The sequence below is a fragment of the Artemia sp. Qi Xiang Cuo genome, chromosome 5 (genome assembly GCF_049724085.1).
Source record: "Artemia sp. Qi Xiang Cuo chromosome 5, ASM4972408v1, whole genome shotgun sequence".
Classification (NCBI taxonomy): Eukaryota; Metazoa; Arthropoda; class Branchiopoda; order Anostraca; family Artemiidae; genus Artemia; species Artemia sp. Qi Xiang Cuo.
This window is the reverse complement of record NC_142798.1, coordinates 30,168,168-30,189,042: the sequence shown is the minus strand read 5'-3', so window position 1 is coordinate 30,189,042 and position 20,875 is coordinate 30,168,168. Positions and strand designations below refer to the sequence as shown.

The 20,875-nt window shown below is 35.4% G+C and overlaps 1 protein-coding gene across 2 annotated transcripts in view; it reads left to right on the top strand.

Moving 5' to 3' along the window:
- trio (trio Rho guanine nucleotide exchange factor) overlaps positions 1-20,875 on the top strand; it is a 456,894-nt gene that overhangs the window by 290,040 nt on the left and 145,979 nt on the right. For both annotated transcript variants that reach the window (XM_089089484.1, XM_089089483.1), the window contains one exon: positions 1,340-1,407. In XM_089089484.1, coding sequence (XP_088945610.1) covers positions 1,340-1,407 — 68 coding nt within the window. The remainder of the gene's footprint in view (positions 1-1,339; positions 1,408-20,875) is intronic.

Here is a 20,875-nt window from a genome sequence, read left to right as displayed (position 1 = left end):
TATGAAGTGCTTGATTCTTTTGATGCTGTGAAGCAGACTTTTTAAAAACAATAAAAATTAAAAAGTATTAATTTTGAGCCATGGCCGCAAGTATTATCTTATGTACTCCCAAATAGTAAAAAAAAGCCACTTTTACAACCTTGTTTTTTTTCTGCATATAATAATATGTAACTCTTCTTTACACATAAATTTGGTCGTTGAACTGAAATAAAGGCTAACAATTATCAATTGTTTTTTGATAAATATGCACGTATCGCGTTAATGCCCATCTTTCGTTTGGACCTACTTTTGTCCCGAGATATCTGAAATAAATTTCTCTTTTTTGTCGGGGGGGGGGGCTGTTTTTAGGTAATTAAAAAAAATTGTCAATGATGTAGGACTGTAGTTCACCCTCGGAACGAACATATATATGACCATTAAGAAAAATCCAAATTACTGTTAGAATTCTAAATCGCAGTAATTGGATTAGGCCAGTAGTAGCAAAAGAAATGACAAATATTGGGACCCTTGTTCACGGACTGTGCCAGTTCCAAATGATGGAAGGGAAAACGAAAATGGCGGAAAACTTAACCCACTGATATAAATACAACAAGAAAAACCTGGTGTGTTGTTGCGAAATATGTTATTTAGATCAAGCATACAACATAATGAATAGTCAATCCAAGAAGCAGACCTAAATTCTTGTTGGCAAAAACAATTTGATTTATAAGCTAAGATTAATAAAACACGAATCAAAAACCATGGAACTGAATAAAATAAGTTAAATAACTCCGCTTCTCCTCCCTCCCCCCCCCCCCCAAAAAAAATAGAGATGTTTAAAATAGATACATAGTGAACATCGGTCCGAAATATTCTCCATTTGTTACGGTGTTATTGCATTTAGCCCGTTTTTTTATGATTTTATGATCCTTGTTTTTTTTAGACTTTCATATTTGGGCATTCAGCAATAGGTCAGTGTTATACAACATTTTTCAACCGTCTTAAAACACACATGGAAGGCTATTCCTGAAAGGCTCTATGCTTTAGGGTATCGCCACGATCTCCCTCTTTAAAAATCAAGGGTAATGCTAAACACAGAGGTAAAGTGCAGTGTACATCTTAATATTTTTTCCGTTATTTAAATATAGATAATCCATTCCCAATAATCAAAGATTGAGGTTTCTACGGGCTATCTCAGCAGCAGCGTCGCAGTGCCATAGTTCGGTCGTTCTGATTATGGGGAAATCTGTTTTAAAGTTAAATATTCATGACCCGCAAATCTGTCTCTATTTTGAGCTGAGTGTTCAGAAGTCTCCTTTTTCTTTTTTTTTCATGATTTCACTTTTTTTATCTTTTTTAGCATTTTACGACCAGTGCCGTGTCCTGTTTCTAGAAATTCTAACTCCCTGAATGAATCAGATATTGCAGGTAAGCCTTAGCAAATTTTTGTTTTATTTTGAGTCATTCTGCCAAAGACAGGAATAATATGTAGATTATATTCATTGAATTGATCTTATCATAGCATCTAATTTCTAAAGAGAGTCGCTAGTATAGATGGCGTTCGCTGTTTTACTTGTATGGTGAAGTATCTATGGCAAAAGCTATTTCACTTGGGTCTGATGCATCGATATCTGGGCTGTATCCAGGATTTTTATTCGGAGGGAGGGGGGGGGTAAAAAAAGCACATCAAAAGTTTGTTTTCATGTATTTTTGTTACGATTTTATGAGTTGGGAAAACATTTCGGGAGAGGGGGGGTCAAAATCTCCTCCCCCCCCCCTCCCTGGATACGGCCTTGATTGATATAAATCGATCTAATCAGTTGAAAATGATACAATAAAAGATTATCAGCTTGCAGAAGTGTAGAGTGTTAAAGAGCCCTTCAATCAATGTGTGTAACAATGGTGATATGTTACATTATCTCATCATGCCAAAATGTATATAAATATTTTATATATTTATTTTTACTGAACAGAACAAGTAGAATAAGACAGCAATGCTTAAATCTAATTTGGAGTAAACTTGTCAAAGTTTAACCGCCGAAATAATCTCTGTTATGAGATAGAAAGAAAGATGAACAGCTTGCAGAATGTTGGTAGTTTAAACAAGTCTGCTTTCCCTAACTCGAAGTCTGAACATGTTCGTCAATCCACTGATAAAAAAAGTGAGCTGTTATATTGACTCATGAATCTATATATCCATATTGATAAGTATTGACTAAAATTGTATCAATATTTATTAAATCGTCATTTTCATCCAAAATCCATCTTGATAATACATCATCTCTCATTTTCCACTTGCATATTAAATGGGTCTATAAATATACAATTCAATTCTGGCAGAATCCAATCAACCAGAAACCAAAGGGGTACTTGCAGTGGGCACTTAGCCCAGGTGTGCTAGTCCAACTAAGTAACATAAAATTAACTCCGTAGCCAAGTAAAAAATGAAAGTTAGGCAATCTGAGTAACTATCCCATTGCGGAAAGTCTGTAAAAAAAAAAGTGACCTACTGACGTAGAAAACTTGTAATAACCCACATGTATTCAAAGGCGTATCAAATGATAGGGAAACTGAAAAGAAATCAGGAAATTGGATTTTGTTTTACTAAGAAGCTTAGAAGAAAGCTGTATATTCAAATAATGAGTATGTTACAGCTTTTATAGCCGACTAGTGCAAACATAGGTATTTTGCCTATGAATTCCTAATCTTGCTCTGGGTTTTTTGGCACTGACGTGAATTTTATGAAAGAAAAAAAAAACAAGTTTCACTTTTGCAGCTTAAATTACCAAATGGTCCTTCTCTACAGAGTTTGGTATATATGATAGAGTTTTTAGAGTTTTGTATAAGAGGTTGTCAGTGATGATAACGGAAAGGTACCTGAGTCTATTTGGCAATTGAAGTTTCCTTGTAGGCTGTGACGATATTCTTTCCTGGCGTTTTATTTTAAAATTTTATTTTTAAATCTAGTTCTAACCAATATAGGATTTAGACATAAAATAGCCCATAAGTAAGCGTGACACTCACGTGATGGTATTAAGCACCTTATTGGTTATATTTTTGTAAGTGAAAGACTTTTCAGGATCAATTCAGGATGCTTGGGTATATAGGACTGCTGTTATTGATGGTAAAAGTAAGGATTATTGTCTAGTAGTGTCTAGAGTCAACATAAAACTGAAATCTAGGAAGGGTATCTACCTTTCGGGTAGCTAAGACGTTGATAGACTCAAGGATGAGAATTTGAAAGGAACTTTCCAAGAACAGTTGAATATGAAACTGAAGAGTCTAAAATTTGAGAATCTAGAAGATCGATGGAATAATTTTAGCCAAATAGTCTGTGAAGTACCAGGTGTGTCTTAGGGATGAAAGTTGAAAAGGCAGCTTGGAATATTAATGACAACGATTTGAGCTTAGTAGACGAGAGAAGGGGTTCTACCGGATATTTTTATTTAGTGATAGATAAAAGAGTAAGCAGAGTTGAAAACACAATAAAATTTGAAGTAAGGAGATATAAAATGGGAACCACGGACAATATTGCCGAGGTTCCGGTTGAGTCAGCAAGACAGCAGTGTAGTTAGATATTATATTGACATGTTAAGAAAATGAGAGGAAGTAGTCTGTCTGAACTTGCAACAGTTAAAGTTAGGGGTGGGCCTCAATTAAGGATAAGCAAAGTATCAAAGAGAGATGGGCAGAACGTTTAGAGAATGTGTTAAACCGCGATAAAGTTGAAAAAAATGGAATAGAAAAGAAAGGACATTTTCCGACAATTTCGAAATGAAGGAAGTTTTATTTTCGAGAAGTCAGACACAGCACTAAAATGATCGGGATATGCTAAGGCTTCACTTGCTGATAGCATGGTAAATAAGTTCTTGAAATATGGTGGTTGCGAAGTTAAAGATGAACTACTAAAGATTATGTTTTTGAAGAATGGGAATTACTTTATGATTTTATGAGAACTTTAAGTAACTTTATAAGAGAGGTTATGAAAGTGAGTGTGGTAATTACGTAGGCATTAGGCATTAACTCGTTTTTGTAGGAAGCAAATCCCTTAGTATGATGACACTCATTAGACTAAGAGATGCTTTTGAAAAATTTTAAGGAAAGTACAGTGTGGTTTTAAAAGGGGAGAGGATGCGTCGACTAAATTTTCACTCTAAGATAAATGATTGAGAAGCGTTTGAATTGTCAGAACCCTTTACTTGGTTGGGGGTGAAATCAAGAGTTAATCAGGGTTTTGTACTATCTTCACTTGCGTGGATTCTTTTGTTGGCCTGTATCCTAAAGAACACAACAAACATTGTAGGAGACCATGTTGTCAAATAGGAAAGTAAAACGCTCTGCGACTTTGACTATGCAGCTGATTCAAGTATCCTAAAGGAACTGCCTAAGGATAGTTTTAGACACTCTTTTGACTGAACGCCTATCAAACAATACACTCTGAGAAATTTTTTATTCAATCCTTTCTAGGGCTATAGTTAAAGAATGGTTGGGATGATTTGGCTATGTTTTTTGGGTGAAGTAGGACATATTGCCAAAGATTTCGCTTTTTAGTCATCTGTCTGGAAAAACGAGAAGCAGGTCATCCCCGAATAGGGTGGAAATAGGTCATAAGCTAAACGGGAGGTAAAGAGTGAAGCTTTGAATAGATTGGGATTGAGAAAGAGCTTGTGCATATGTGTATATCTCAGGCGGATTGATGCTGCACTGAGTTGTTAGTAGTAGTAGTAGGTCAACTACGACTCGGAATCGTCAGTGCTTCGAAAGATTGAGGAAGATATGTCAGATGTTTTCCAATTGAATAGTTGATGGTATTTTTGGTCATCCATTTAACGGACCATATTTATAACAATAAAAGGTGGGGTTCGATTCTTCTTTCTATGGCTATAATAGAGGAACGTTAAGATGGTTAGGCTTAGGTAACATTTAACGGATGAAGGATGATAGATTGCCAAAGATTTTGCGTTTTAGAATCTACCTGGAGGCAATCGAAAAGAAAGCCTTCCCAATTGAGGCGGGAATAGGCTATAAGACTGAAATTAAAAGAAATTCGCACTTAATAGGAGGGAGTAAAGAGTGAAGCTTCAAATAGCTTGAAAGTTGTTGTTGCAAATAGTTTTTAGTAGTTGCAGTATATTGGCTCTGTATGGCTTATTTTGCCCATAAAGGAAAAACGCACGAAGGTGACTGAGAAGAGCATTACCGTATGTCTATAGTATTATAAGCTGTTTGGTTGCAAACAGCAAAGCAAATGTCTTCCTTTTTCCCTATGTAATCAGCACCATTGGGAGAAAAATTAGCTTACCTGTCTTAGCTCTATCTTTCTTTTATTCTTTACCTAATTAAACAAAAAAATAATTATTCGGTTGGGTAGGATATAACATGGCCGTTTCCCTTTTTGACACATCAATATATTGCTCAGCCATTGAGTGATGATGGGCAGTGAGAAATGAAATTTCAAATAGGAGGGGGACTTCTGTACTGGTCTCTCAATTTGGACTCATAATGTTGCCGTATTGGAACCACTTTTTATGATACCAACGTCAGCTAGAAACCCCGAGGGAATGTAAAATGTTATTATTAAAGATATTGAAACCCTCTAGATTCTCAAGAACTGAACGGAATTGCCAAAAAAAGTGCTAAACAATGAACAGCCGCCCCCCCCCCTCATAAAACAAGTTTTTTTGTTCCCCCGTGTCAGTGTAGTAAGAAACAACGGAAAGAAGTATTAATATCACATGCTATTCTTGGAATTTTGATGTCGCAATTTAATAAAAGTATACTAGAGAAATGTTAGGCACTTGAAACTGGTAACCTAAAAATAAGAAGTTAATACAGGGAGGAGCAGCATCTCCCTTATTATAATTTTTAATAATGCGGAAATTCTGTCTTGTGCCAAGCATATACCCTTGGGAAGGGGGTGATGGGGACTGAAGCCCCCTCGGTCACATAATTTTTGCCTCAATGCTACAAACAAATAATACTACAATGGTACAAGTAATGATTTATGACAATAAAATCAATGGCAAAAAACTGCCAAATAGAATGTTTAATCCAAAATTCCATTCGTTTTTTCTTAATAAATTTGTATAAAGTAGCTAAAACTATTGAAAAAAATCGGAAAGCCGCTCTCGCCACATTGAAAATTTTGACTGAACTCAACCCCTTCCACCCCCCCTCCCCCCTGACTGAATTCCTAGATGCACTCTTGTATATTTGCGCAAGGGTGAAAAACGGTGTGTTATTTTGTGTGAAGGCTTCTGTCATTTCAAATGACTTTGACAGTTAATTTGTTTTGAACTTCTTGGCTGGGAATTTAATTAGTGTAACTAGCTTTCATAGAAAAGTTTCGAGTATTTGAAATTCAAGAGTGTAGAAGAACTAAAGTAATAAAAGTTTGGGGTTAAAATGTGCAGTACAGTTATATCCAGACTTAAGAGGAGACGAGAAAAACTGCGCTTATTTTTGGGATCTTAATTGGCTCTCGAATTAATTGGCTCTTGTCTATTAATGCTACTGTGCTGTGAGTCAAGGCTAGATTTTATTTCCTTTAAATCAACTTTTAAACAAATAAAAGAAAAGTAAAATTTATGTTTCAAAAAAAAAGTAAAGTTTGGTCCAGGGCTGTATTCAGCGGGGTATGGGGATTTGAATCCCCCCCCCCCCAAAATGTTTGTCCAACTCGTGAAAATATAAAAAAAATGAATCTAAACAAATTTTTGATGCCTTTTAATTTTTTGTACCCTTCCCCCCCCCCCAAAAAAAAATAAAAGGAAAAAATATAAAAGGAAAAAATCCTTTTATAACCCCCCCCCCCTAAAAAGAAACCTGGGCACGGCCCGGGTGTGGTCTTAAAATCTAGCACAAGCAGAAATAAACTGACATAACGAGTCATAATTAAAAAGAACAGAAGTGCTGTGAATGAAAAAATAAAACCTGAAACGAACAGAGATAAAAATGAATAATACATTCAAACCTACAAAGAGATGTATTACCAACTATAATAATTACTTTAAAATTACCAGTTGCTCTGGCATTAATGCTACTGTGATTGTAATATAGTCTAGCATTGGTTTCTTTGAAATAAGGAAATCCAGTTTCGTCTTGAATCTCTTAAATTTGGTCAGCCAGTCCGTGGTAATGTAGTGTTAGTAACTTTGAATAACTAACATAATTTTGAGTAACCATTTCCCTTGGGTTGGTGTACCACGAGGATGAGAGTTGAACTCATGTTTGCCTCCCATCCTCGTGAAACAACCTTTTGTACAGCAAAAAGTGGATTTGTTCATCCAGATCTACTCTAGTCGTAAGGCAAAGTCGAACTAAGGGTCTTTATCAAATTCAACAAGAGATGGATTAGAGGAGGATTGAAGTAAAAACATACCTTCATTGAACAAATCCAGTGCGAAAGCATAAATTCACGCGGATACAGGATTATCATCCAGCTCCCATCCTCTTAAAAATGGCCTCTTAATTTACACAATTTAAAATATATTGTTTTGTTAGAACGTTTGGAGATCGGCCAAAACTTAGCAAGTTGTTGGCAACTCCTTGGAGTGGTGATTCATGTCTCAGTTAATCCAAATAGGAAAAAAATAAATATTGTAGATGTTCGCCTAAGGAGGCTAGGTTAAGTTGTTGAATAAGTAGGTTAAGTAATAGAGGCTAAGTAAGAGGCTAGGTTAAGGGGGGAGGTTCCGAAACTGATATTAACTCCGGGCGCTGAAAAAATTAGCTAAGTCTCTATACTTTTCTCTGATTCCCCTGTCACCCACAATACGATCGATAGAATTCTGTGGCGTGCAAAATAGTCGGCCCCTTGTATGCTGCGTATATTTTGTTAGGTTCATATTAGTACAGCTTGGCTGCAGTAATTAAAAATGTGATATATTATACGGTATGAATTTTATAAGAGGGCGAGGAAACTAAGGAACGTTGGAGATTTTCAATTATTATTAACGGACAATTTATTTTTGTAAAGAAAGTTTTCGTATGGTCTACAAAATAGAATAAGCGCAATATTAATAGAAAAAGCAAAAAATTCAACTATTTCTGTACATGAGGAAAGGAGATGCAAAACATATGTGGGTAGGGGGAGGGGAGTTGTAAAAAGTCCTAAATATCTCGATACAGAGTAAAGTATAAGAGAATGAATTGGACCAATCGATCGAGCATCATTTATTTAATGAGATGGGATATAAATTTTGACAAATAGTATTGCATAATGGCTTTTGAATTTTCGCAGTTAGAATCCATGTACGTATATTACTCTGTGGTATAGGCCTGGTTTTATCGGAGTTGATGCATTTTTTTTAGTGCAAAGATCTTCACGGTTAATGATGGGAAGGTTACTTTCCAGAAACAGTATGCAAAAGTGCCGATGTAGTTGTGCTTTGAGACCGCCAAAAAATATATATAGTATTAATATAACCTACAATATCTAGCACCATTTGGTTAATACAAAGGTTTTTGCTGGCTATTAACGTATCACTCTTAATTTATTACTATAATAGGGCATTGGGGAATACATTTCATGTATTTCCTGCACATATTACACACATATTACACATTTCCATTTTATTTATGCTAAAATGCCAAAGATGAAGATTAAAGTTACATTCAATAAGAATTTTAAAAAATCTTTTAAGGGTCCGAGAGATGTGGTAATTGCTATTGGAAAATCTTGATTTTCTTCTTTTTTTTTGAACGTCTGTGCCTCTGAAAAAATCTTTCTTTATGAGTTTTTATAAATTCAGGTCAATGCCGTACCCAGGATTTTTTTTTTCGAAGGGGTTTTACTAAAAAAAAGTTGTTTTTTTTTGGGGGGGGGGGAGTTTACAGAAAAACATATAAACAAACGCATACAAAATTTGTTTATGTCCATTTTTGTTACGTTTTTACGAGTCAGACAAACATTTAAGGGGGGGGGTCAAACCGCCTGACCTCCCCCCCCCCTGGATACGGTCTTGATTCAGATTATTCTTTTTAATAATAGAATAGCTATTATTCCTAATGTGTGTATCAGAATGGAATGAATTTTGATAGATACACCAAAATGAGAACATCTTAGCCAGTGCAGTCTCAGGATACAAGCTCATTACTAAGCAGTGCTGGTAAAGGCAAGTTAAATCAAATTCTTTTATTTGAAATTGTGAAATTAACTTTTTCTTTTTTTTGTAAACTGTTCTTCGACTAAAGTAATTGAAAAGTGTGTTTAACAACAAAAATCAAGTGAAGAGATTCTGCTGAGAAACTTGATTCCTAAATTTTAACTAAAATCCACGAAATAAGAAAAAAAAAACAATTAATTACAGAATCAGGGTGATGAAAGCATGGTCATATCCTTTCAAGCTTTTTTCCCCGCATAGTTTTCTATAGATTTCTGTCGCCTTCGTAAATCAAAGTGAATTTCTCTTGTGAATGTGTTTTGCTTGGCATATAGTCTCCGCCGTGATCGTCCACACTTAGTTTATTGCTTAGAGTGGATCCCAGTTTAAGTTTGGCCATCCAATTGTGTGCGATTATTATGTGATCTGCTAATTTGGGATTTACAGGAAATGAATTATCTACGAGAGTCTTTTGAAGAGCTGAGAGGCAAGTCTTAGTAATTTCCGATTGAACCTAAAAATATTGGTCATTGCGCCTTAATTTCAAAAAATGAACAGCATAACCCATGGTTGCAGCAATAGCTGCAACCTAGTAAAGAGCGAATCACACCCCATAGTAACTGAAAGTTTAAAAACGCGTAAAAAAGGAGCATTTGATTTTTTTATTTAGAGCTTAATCATGGATTGTAAATATTATTTTGATTTGTCTTAATAGTAAAAGGTTATCGTAAAAACAAATTTATGTGAATTTTGAAAAAGAGTATGAAACCGCTTGAAGATGGTCATTGGTTGAAAGCAAAAATACACCTTTAGAATCACTTTGGTCGAAAACCTACACCGGGCGTTTTTACCCCCCCCCCCCCACCCCTTTTAAAACCTGTGAAGATCGTACTTTAGCCTGTGTTAGGCTAAAATACGCCTAACACTGGTTAGTACTTTTTTTTCTACGGTGCTAGTGGGTCACTGGGGCATTATAGAGAGCTGTTTAAGAGCTTATTTGAAAGTTAATGCTTATATCCAAACTACCGATATTGACAACAACTCACTGCAGCACCAAGCCGCATGAGTCCAACACAGCTACGTACGTTTCCCCTCCGTCCCAATATATTCAAAACCTCCCTCTTCACACACTCCCAAGAAGTTCCCGTTTCCTTTAAATATTTCCTTACGTCATCATCCCACCCCACTCGAGGACGATCTATTTTTCGTTTGTCCCTAGACAGTTGACCGAGAAGGACTATCTTTGGCAATCTGCCATCCATATCCAAATGTCCAATCTTATATAGGCAGTATTATATCTAAGGCCATCATAAAATGTCATATGGCGCCAAAAACGACTGTTTTTGACGACATATGTGGAGTGTCTTGCTGCAAAGCATGACAAGGGTATCACTGAAAAACCGGCATGGTTGAAACCCTTATCCGGAGGCTTACATTTCCCCCTGTTAAATATTTCAAATCCCAATCCCCTTAGTAATTGAAAACTAAAAACTGCTTTTCGAAAATAAAAATTAAGTTAAATTTCATTCAGGAATAAAAACTGTTATTTATGTTTTATATTAACAAGAAAAGTGAATCACGAAAATATTTTTTGGGGAATTTTGAAAAGAGCTCGAGACGCTGATATGTCTCTTTTCTTCTTTTTTATTATTTGAGGTACTGGAATATCATAGAGAGCTGTTTAAGAGCTCACATGAAAGCTATTTCTTACGTTTACGTGCTTTGTATAAAATTGTTTTGATACCGCTGTTGTAAAATACCATATGTCACCAAAAATTGGACTTTTTATGTCATTTCTGGAGTTGAAAGGCTCTGAACCATAAGCAGGGAAATATCCATGGTTGAAAACACTTAATTGGATGTTAAAAATCCCCCTCTTGAATACTCGTACTCCCAGTACCCTCAGTAACTGAAAAATTTAGAACAGTTTCTGCAAAAAAAAAAAAAATCGTTTAGTTTTGATTCAGGAATAATTATAACTCTTTCATGTCTATTTTAATAGTAAGAGTTCATCAAGAAAACATTTTTAGGAATTTCCAAAAATAGCTTGGAAATGGTGGCATACTGAAATGAAATGTGGACCATTAGATTCACTATGGTCAAAAATTCTTGACCAGAGATTTAAAATCTTCCATCTTAAAACTTTTGCACCATACTTGTATTGAAAATACAGCTTCCCTGCGCTTGAAACCATTGTTTAAATACGATATACAAAAATCATGTATAGGGCTAGTTTTTCAAAATATCTGAATACGGGAAAATATCATGAGTTTGTACATTTTAGCTAAGTTTTATATGAGTTGGTATATTTTAGATAAGTTTTATAGATATATGTTGAATATGATACGAAAAATATATTTTAATCGTTTTCTATTTCAACCTTACTCTTTTCTTCAATTGGGAAAGCTTTGTTTCTTTAAATTAATCAGAAACAGAGGCCGGTCCAGAGGGAGACCTCGCGGCACGCTCCGTCTTCCTAGAATTTCAAGATTTTTTCGATGTGTCCCATGGTTTTCATGTTTGCCCTTTTTATCCTCTCCCCTTCCCGAGCCAAAAGTGTTGCCATGCCCTCTCTCGCAATAGGTGTCTACGTATTTGATATAATATTCATAGAAATGATACAATTGCTCAATTTCTGATCATCCAGATCTTTGATCTGGATGTTCGATCGTGGGCCCAAGATGTTGAGACGGACTGAAGAGCTGTCTTTTGTAAAGGACAGACACAGATTAATTGTCCTTGTCCATTTACAAAAGTTAATTTGCGGTAGTTATAGGGTGAAACCTCATAAACAAAATTTCCACTTGGAATTATTTCGATTAGAAACTTGGTTTAGAAGCTGACAGGAATCCGGGCTGAGTTTGAGTCGAGTTGAGCCAAGATCGAAGGTCATCCCTGGGATTATCACCTAATAATTTCTTACATAATCTTTCACTATTTAATTTTTTCCACTATTTACTTCTTAACCTCTAAAATTTATCTTATTTATTTCTTTGTATATAACAATTTTGTGTCTCAATATTTTTTGTGATATTAGAAATTATTGTTGCTGTCACATCTCGTCGCCAATTCTTGTCTCCTCTCGGCTAAATTTATTTTCACCAATCTTTCAGCTAAAGAGTCATTACATATCCTTTCTTGACCAATAAAATTTGACAGCTGGAGATTTGTGCTCCCATTTGTAATCTAAATTGGTGTTATTTTATCTAGGATATATTGTTTTTAATTTCAAAGATCCTTTTCAGTTCTTTATGAGTAGGACGCTGCAAATCATCTTGTAAGAGCTAAATCTTTTTTGGGATTTGGACGACTAGTTTTTTTTTTTCACACTAAAATTCTCTTTGAAAGAATTATTCCTTTGCCAAGAATTTCATGTCATTTGTCACTCTCATCTTGTTGGTTACGATTACATTCTCAGAGTTTCTTTGTTCACAGTGTGTTGGTCTATCTGAAAGATAAATTTGAATAACCCCTACGAATCTCTTTTTTCGATAAAAGGCACAAATGCGGCCTTGCTGATAAAATGTTGTTTAAAATTAAATTTTAACAGTTGAAAATGTTTTTTGACCTTGTTGTCGTAGAAAACATAACTTACCAATCAAAACCGACGTCTGATTTCAAAGGAAAGAGGCTCTCTTAACTTAAACGTTCTTTGTACTGTGCTGTCATGGAAAAGTTTATCAACCAGATCAGATTAAATTCATTCAGTTATTAACAATTACATCCCAAAAGTCTCTTTGTTCACAGTGTGTTTGTCTATCTGAAAGGAAATTATGATTATTCCCAATGGGTTATTTTTTTGGGGGGAAAAATAGCACAAATGGAGTCTTGGTTAGAAAATGTTGTTTTAATTCATTTTACCAACTTTAAATGCCCTTTGACCTTATCATCGTTGAAAAAGTTATTGGCAAAATTAAACTTGATATCAGATTAAAAAGAAAAAAGGCTCTCTTAACTTAAACGCTCTTTTTGCTGTGTTGCCATGGAAAACTGTATCGACCACATCAAATAAAATCGTTCAGTTACTTACAATTACATCCCAAAAGTGTCTTTCACAGTGTGTTTGTCTTTCTGAAAGAAAATTGCAATTGCCCCCCATGATTTCTTTTTTTGGAAAAAAATAGAAAAAATTAAATCTCGGTTATAAAAAGTCTTAATTAGCTCTAAGCACTCTTAGCCCTGAACTGTTATGGAATACGTTATTAATGAAATCAAATTTAAAATCCGACATAAAAGAACAACAATTTGTACAGCGTTAAATATTCCAAGCGCTGTGCTGTAATAGCAAACTTTGTCGACCAGATTGGATGGCCAACTCATTTGGTTTCTAATAATGTCATCCTCAAAATTTTATTATTCACATTGTGTGCTGTTTATTTAGAGGATAAATTAGGATAACACCATAAATTTTATTTTCTTTTTTTCCTTGGGAAAAATGTCAAAAATGAGGCTGGAAAGTATTATTTTAAGTAACTTTCACAATTTAAAATATTTTTTAGCCCTGAACTGTCATGAAAACCAAACTCATCGAAATATTAAATATATTAAACTCTTGAATGAAATTCAGTATATGTTGAACTCACAATGCACATTATTTTGTTCTTTTCAGTAATCCTGATTATGATGATGATTTTTTCCTCTTTTTTTATGCTCTGAGTTGTGAGAAATGAAAACACATAGCTCAAAATAAAGTTTGTTTTCAGTAAAGGGTAAATTATGTTCTGGTCTTTAGAAGGCACGGGGAGTGTTAGCCTTGCTCCTTTTTGTGGTAGTTTCTGTTGCTTCTGAGTTTGACTTCGTTATTTATTGTAATTTCTGTTCCTTCTGATTTTCATTTATTTATTGCTAGTGATTTATGGTAGTTTTACGCTTCAAAAGTTTATTTCTGCTCTTTGGCTTAATGTAGCGCTTTACGTTTCTCTGAAAAACTTCTTTTGTGGAAAAAGTTCTTCAAAATTAATCTTTTGGATACAAAGGAGCTTTTTTCTGTAGATAGAGAGGGGTGAAATCTCAACTCTGGGGTTCCCAGGGATTTTGAATTTGATTGCTTGATTTCAGTTCCCTGTAATTTGATTCCGTCCAACTCAACTCATTTAACTCAATCCTCATTCAGCTCAACCTCCACTCTGCTCAACCCCCGATAAATTAGCTATTATTCAGCTCAACCCCATTCAACTCAACCTCTATTTAACTCAGCCCTCATACAACCCAACCCTCGTTCAGTTCAACTTCCATGTAACTCAACCCCGATACATTTCAACCTATGCAACAGGTTAGGTTTGGTTAAATAGGGGTTGAGTTGGATGAGGGTTGACTTAGACGGGATCGAGTTGCACGGGTTTGTATTGAAGGGGGGCCGAGGTGAGCGGGGTTGAGTTACACGTATATCCTTAATTTTAATCTGGATTTTGCCCCTTCTCAGAGGGTGCTTCGCACCTTCTAAATTTTATATATATATATATATATATATATATATATATATATATATATATATATATATATATATATATATATATATATATATATATATATATATAGTATATATATATATATATATATATATATATATATATATATATATAGTATATATATATGTGTATATATATATATATATATATATATATATATATATATATATATATATATATATATATATATATATATATATATATATATATATATATATATATATATATATATATATATATATATATATATATATATATATATACACTAACAATGACTCACAAACGATTAATACAACCCAACGGAAAATATACGACTGATTCTGATCTCTGTCTGAATCTGCCTTCTAATACATCCATCTTATTACACATCTCAAAAACTCCGTAACGTTTGGAGATATAACTGTTACGAGACCAAATAGGAACACGGAAAAAATACTTACAAAATTAGAAAAGACATACAGAAGTTTTTGACGTTTTTTTTTTTTTTTTTTTTTTTTTTTTTTTTTTTTTCAAATTGGCCTTTCACTCTAGAAAGAAGTCCATGGGTTTTTCTCAACTTCTCTCTCAATACATTTATTGTTAATGCCCGTGTTGCTCGAATCGAGTTCCCGAATGCAAGTCCAATGTACTTGAGAGACGCAGTGGCAAAAATTGAGTCAGGGCCAACCTTAATTTTTGTATCAGGAGGGTGATGACAACCAAAAACGAGAAATTAAGTTTTAGCAGAAGCGACTGACAGCCTGATGTCTAACAAACCAGCATAAAAGCTACTCACAGCAGCTTGCAGTGATTGCAAGTTATCAGACAGCAGAAGAATGTCGGCTGCGTAGGAAATGTGACTCGCGTCAATGGATGACTCGATAAGAAAATGCGGTATTCTGCGGATTGTACAGCGGATAGCGTTGTTGAATATTTCAGAAATTAAAAATGAACCCTGTTTTGCTCCGGGACACAAAGAAATTCGGCTGGTATAAAGATTTTCGACGCGGGCACGTATAGATGAATTTTGATACCATTGCCACAGAGAGGCACAAATGAATGGGTTTACCCTGCTCCTCAAAAGTGGTAAAATAGCTTTGGAGTGCAGGATCAAATCAAATGCTTTGGAAATATCTATTGCAAAAACATATAATTTTTTTTTCATTGTCTCATACCTCTCCACAATAGACACGAAAACTGCATGTGCATTTCCAACACCAAGACCCTCACGAAAATCAAACTGATGATCTCCATGATCAAACCTATTCGAGATATCCAAAAGAAGAATCTTTTCAAATAATTTTGCAATAACTGAGCAAACTGTAATCGGACGATAAGAGTCACAAGATTGAGGGTCCTTATTCTTTTTTGGGACACACGTCACGATGCCCTCGCATAGTGCAGTCGGTACGAATTGCTGCGCAATACAAGCTTGGAAAAGTAACGCCATATACTCAACTAGTTTCGCGGTACCATAAATCAAATTTTCAGGATGGAGTCCGTCAGAACCAGGATCTTTGCCTTTTTTAAAAAGGCGAATTAGCATAAGAACTTACGATGTCGTGATAGAAACAAGATTTCGGCTATGATCTAGTCAAGAAAAATGACGAAGGAGAATCGGCCGAAAAGTTCTGTCCAGTGGGGGGGGGGGGTATCAGAGAATAACCAGGAGAACTGTCCTTCCCAGGAAGTTACATCAATAGGGTTAGAGCATGAACAAGACGATGAAGGGAACTTTGATACTTCGCTCCCGAGTAGCTGCGGATTATTTCGGATATCACGAGACAGAATAGATACTTGCCATCTCTTGAAGAGCAGTTCAGCTTCCGGTACTCTTTTTGAATCGATTTAAGGATCCTAAAAATTAAACCAGATCTGGGACGATCACAATCCGCCCAGGTCTTAAACCAAAAGTTGTATCTCCAGCTCTGGGTCATCGCTCCAGCCCTTTTTCCGTGTACCAATCCTAAGTTTCTCAGATGGTAGTACCGTTGTGGCGGCTACTTTAAGCGAATGAGTAATCTCAGCAAGATAGAAATCTAGATCCAGGCTACTGCCATTCAGCCTTCGAGAAAGAAGGTGAAAATGAATTTTGATTTTAGATAGCATAGCACTGCAAATTTATTATCACGAGCGGTCTGATTTAGGGTTAAAAGGGATAGACGTCTTCCGTAAAATTTATATTTTGTATGAAACATTATAGGTTTATACTAGGGTTGTTAAGCCCTTAAAATCACCGAAAAATAAGTAAATCTTTTAAATATGAATAAGGCCTTGACATTCTGGGGGCTCCAGCTAAATTTAAAATAAGTAATTATGGAGTCGTATGGTGTAATTCGGGAAAGTACATATTCTTTATGATTATTACCGCAAGCATGTTTCTGCATCAGTTAATAGATCACAAATGTAAATGTATAATTTCACATCTTTAATTTGTGCTCCGGAAGTCGAGTGTAGGGTTGTTGACCTCAGGACCAACCCCTGGAACCCAGGGTCATGAGTTCATGCTTTACAGAAAATAAAAAAGGTATATAGAACTAGACCTTCAAGCTATTTCAAAGACAGTAAATGATATGGACATTTTTGGATTTTTTTTTTTGGAGGGGGGATAATTAGTCTAGCACTTAAACCCTAATTTTTATTTTATACGTGTTTCTATAATAATTTTGCGTTATAATTCGGTTTTGCCACAAGCCAATCTAAATTCAATCCTACAAACTAAAATAAAACTAATAATTTTAATACGTCTTCTTGCTATTTTCAGAAATGCACATATGAATTTATTTGGGGGTTGTTGGATACTAGAACGAAAAGGGTTGTGGGAGAGTGTGCTCCTCAGAAACATATTTTCTATCTGGAAATCAACTACGCTGAACAAAAGGATTATCTAACAATGTTGATTGGATGTGTTTGGGTGAATGATGGGGGGGCGTGGTGCCCTCCAATCACTTTCGACTATTAAAAAGGGCACTAGCCCTTTAAATTTCAAATTGAATGAGCCTGTTTTGAAGTTTCTACGACACCACTTTCTATAAAAACCTTATATGCCCCCAGGGCATAAATTAAAACCCTTGCCCTGAGGGTTGTGGGGGAGTGTCCGCCTCAAAAACGTATTTTCTATCTGGAAATCAACTACGCCGAACAAAATGGCTATCTCCAAATTTTGATTGGATGTGTTTTGGGGAATAATGGGCGTGGGGGGGGGGGCTAGTTGCCCTCCATTCACTTTCGACTATACAAAAGGGCACTCGAACTCTTAATTTCCAATCGAATGAGCCCCTTTTGAAGTTTCTATGACGACCCCTTCCATATGAAGTGCCCTGCTCTAAAGGAAAAAAATAATACATAGTACATTGTGCGAACATCGTTCTCATATGCCCTCAAGGCATATCTTAAAACCCTTGCCCCGAGGGTTGTGGGGGAGTTTCCTCCTCAAAAACATTTTCTATCTGGAAATCAACTACCCTGAACAAAATGGCTATCTCAAAATTTTGATTGGATGTGTTTGGGGGAATGATGGGTGGGGGGGGGGGTAGTTGCCCTCCAATTACTTTCAACTATTAAAAAGGGCACCAGCCACTCCAATTTCTAATCGAATGAACCCTTTTTGAAGTTTCTAAGACCACTCCTTCGATACGAAGTGTCCGACTGAAGAAAAAAAAAAACACATTGTGCCCACATCGTTCTTTACTTAGGCAGCGCTAGTGCGCTGCCTATGAAATGGAAATGTAAATACCAGTGCATTTTTGTCTTCATTAATGTATTTTATCGATTGAACAAACCCATTTAGTTTTTTTTAGCTAGTATTTATCTTGCTTAGTCTCTATTTCTGTTCTTGCAATAGAAACCCGTCTCTGTCTTGTCTAACAGCTGCCTTTTTTCATCGAGTTGGTTGTCAACTTGGATGGCAAATCTTCTAAGCTATTGTATTTTCTATTTTTTAATTTAAGAAACTATTCTTTTCTCAGCGACACTCGCCGCTTCTCGTAAATTTTCTTTCTTGTTTTTTTCCAACAAGTTTCGTTAGCGTTGGACTGTTCAATTTATCGTGCAGCATCGAAACAATTTCTTGACATATATAAAGAAGGTAAATAATACGGCACTGCGGTTTACAGTCCGTACGGGTGGTGCTGATCTTCACTTCGTAACCCTTCAGCTGGGAAGTGCAAGGGGGACTGAGGGGACAGCCATCCTGTGATTTGGAGCAAATTTATTGGATTCAATCAAATCCGATAAAACTTCGCATGGGAATCTGGTGATTTTTGCAATGCAAATATCGAATTCAGGGTGTCCCGCCTTTCTCACTTACACATTGTCTAGTTTTGAAATTAAAGTTATATTTTCAAATAATAGGATTCAATTTATCATGCTTGTAGCGGTAGCTACAACCTAGTAAAAGGGGAACCATGGCCCGTAGTAAACGAAGTTTAAAACTTCGTAAAAAAAAAAACTATCTAGTAAGGAAGATTTCCTTTTGTAGTTTATTCATGAATTATAACTATTATCTTGATTAGTCTGAAACCTCTCGAAAATGGTGTTAGATCAAAACGAAAAGTATATAATTGGAATCGTCACTGTCGAAAATTCTATACAGGAAATATACAGCTGTGTACCTTGAACAACAAGGAAAATCCCTATTTTTGCATTTGAAACCTGATTTTAATATTTAATCGCTTTTTTAACTTCGACTTGACGACACCAACATGAAGTGTCATGTGGTGCCCAAAAAGTACACTTTGGGGATCATTTCTGCAATGGAAATTTTGGGAAGAGTGAAAAGGGTACTATCATAATCTTCATGGTTGGAAAGCCTTCAGCCCGAGCTTTTCAATTCCCCCCTTCCAGGCCTCTTAATACTTTTCATAAACCTTATACTGACAAACAGAACTAGTAGGCTTGTGCGACATCATAGAGAGCATTTTAAGGTCTCATTTGAAAGCTAATTTTTATATTTACGTGCTTTTTATAAATCCTTCTTTGGCACTTTTTGTCACTTTTTGGTGCCATATCTGGAGTGTAAATGCTACGAAAAATGAAAAGGTAACGTCATAATCTCCGTGGTTGAAAACCTTTAATCGGAGTTTTACAATTCTCCCCCTCCCAGCCCCCTTAATATTTTCATAAATTCAGTGTGCTTTTTGTTGATTTATAATTGAAAAAAAAAAACATTAAAAAGACGCATCGAGTTGTGATAAAACATTGAGGTCTAGATTGTCTTAGAATTCTATCATGTAATAAACGGGTGATTTGAAACAGCAAAAAGTATAAAACAAACTTTTCTACACAGGGTTATATAGTTTTATAGTAACAACTCTGCCTTATGGGTATTGTATCATCGATTTCAATATTGGGTAAGACAATTTCTTTGAACTGCACATTCTCTTTCAAGCACGGGTTCATTTCTGATGATCAGTTTTCCAACAATATTAAATTCAAAAAAGAAAAAATAATGAAATTACACTTTCTGATGAGAATTTCAAATTGTTTGCAACATTGCAGCAGAAAAGATTGCACGAATTTCCGTACAAATATAGAAATAGTAATACGAATTTCCTTAAAATATATTAACTGCACATTTTAAATTCTTTTAATGTCCTTCAGGCTTCTAAAATCTATATGTATCATAGGTAGTGCAATAATGCTGTCTAAGTACAGGGTTTTTTTTTCACAAAGGCATTTTGTATAGAAGAAGTTGTCGTAAAAATTTCGTTGGGACCTCATTTGATTGGAAATTAAAAGTCCTAGTTTTTTTTAGTATTCCAAAATAATTGGAGAGTAAGCAGCCCCCCACTCCCCTTATTCCTCCAAAAACTTTGAGATGGCCATTTGGTTCAGCATAGTTGAAAGGCCCAATATCTATGCCTCTGGGGATGACAACCCCACACACACGCACACCGTCCTTGGTGCAAGGGATTTAATTTATACATTGTAAATTATACATTTCGCCCGCTGTATACATACAATATTTGTTATTGGCAAAGGTGGGTATATTTCACCCTTGGTGTTCAAAAAGGCTAAAATTTAGTATTTAACCTTTAGCTGGGGTGAACATTCCAGGGAATGTGGAGGGGGAAGTTGAACTAAATTGAAACACACTATGTGCATAAAGGTTGTCAAAGGGCATACCAGTAATATCTTAGGAATGGCTTAGAGGATTAAATGAAACTTTAAAGAGTATGTGAGGAGGTAATTGAAAAAAACAAAAACAAAAAGGCGCTAAGTGCATACTGCTAATACTTGTGCTACTAATGCTTCTACCACTACTATAACTATTACTACTACTGAGCCTAAGGGTATTAAAGTGAAGCTTTCAGGGAACGTTTAAAGGGATGTTGAACTAAATGA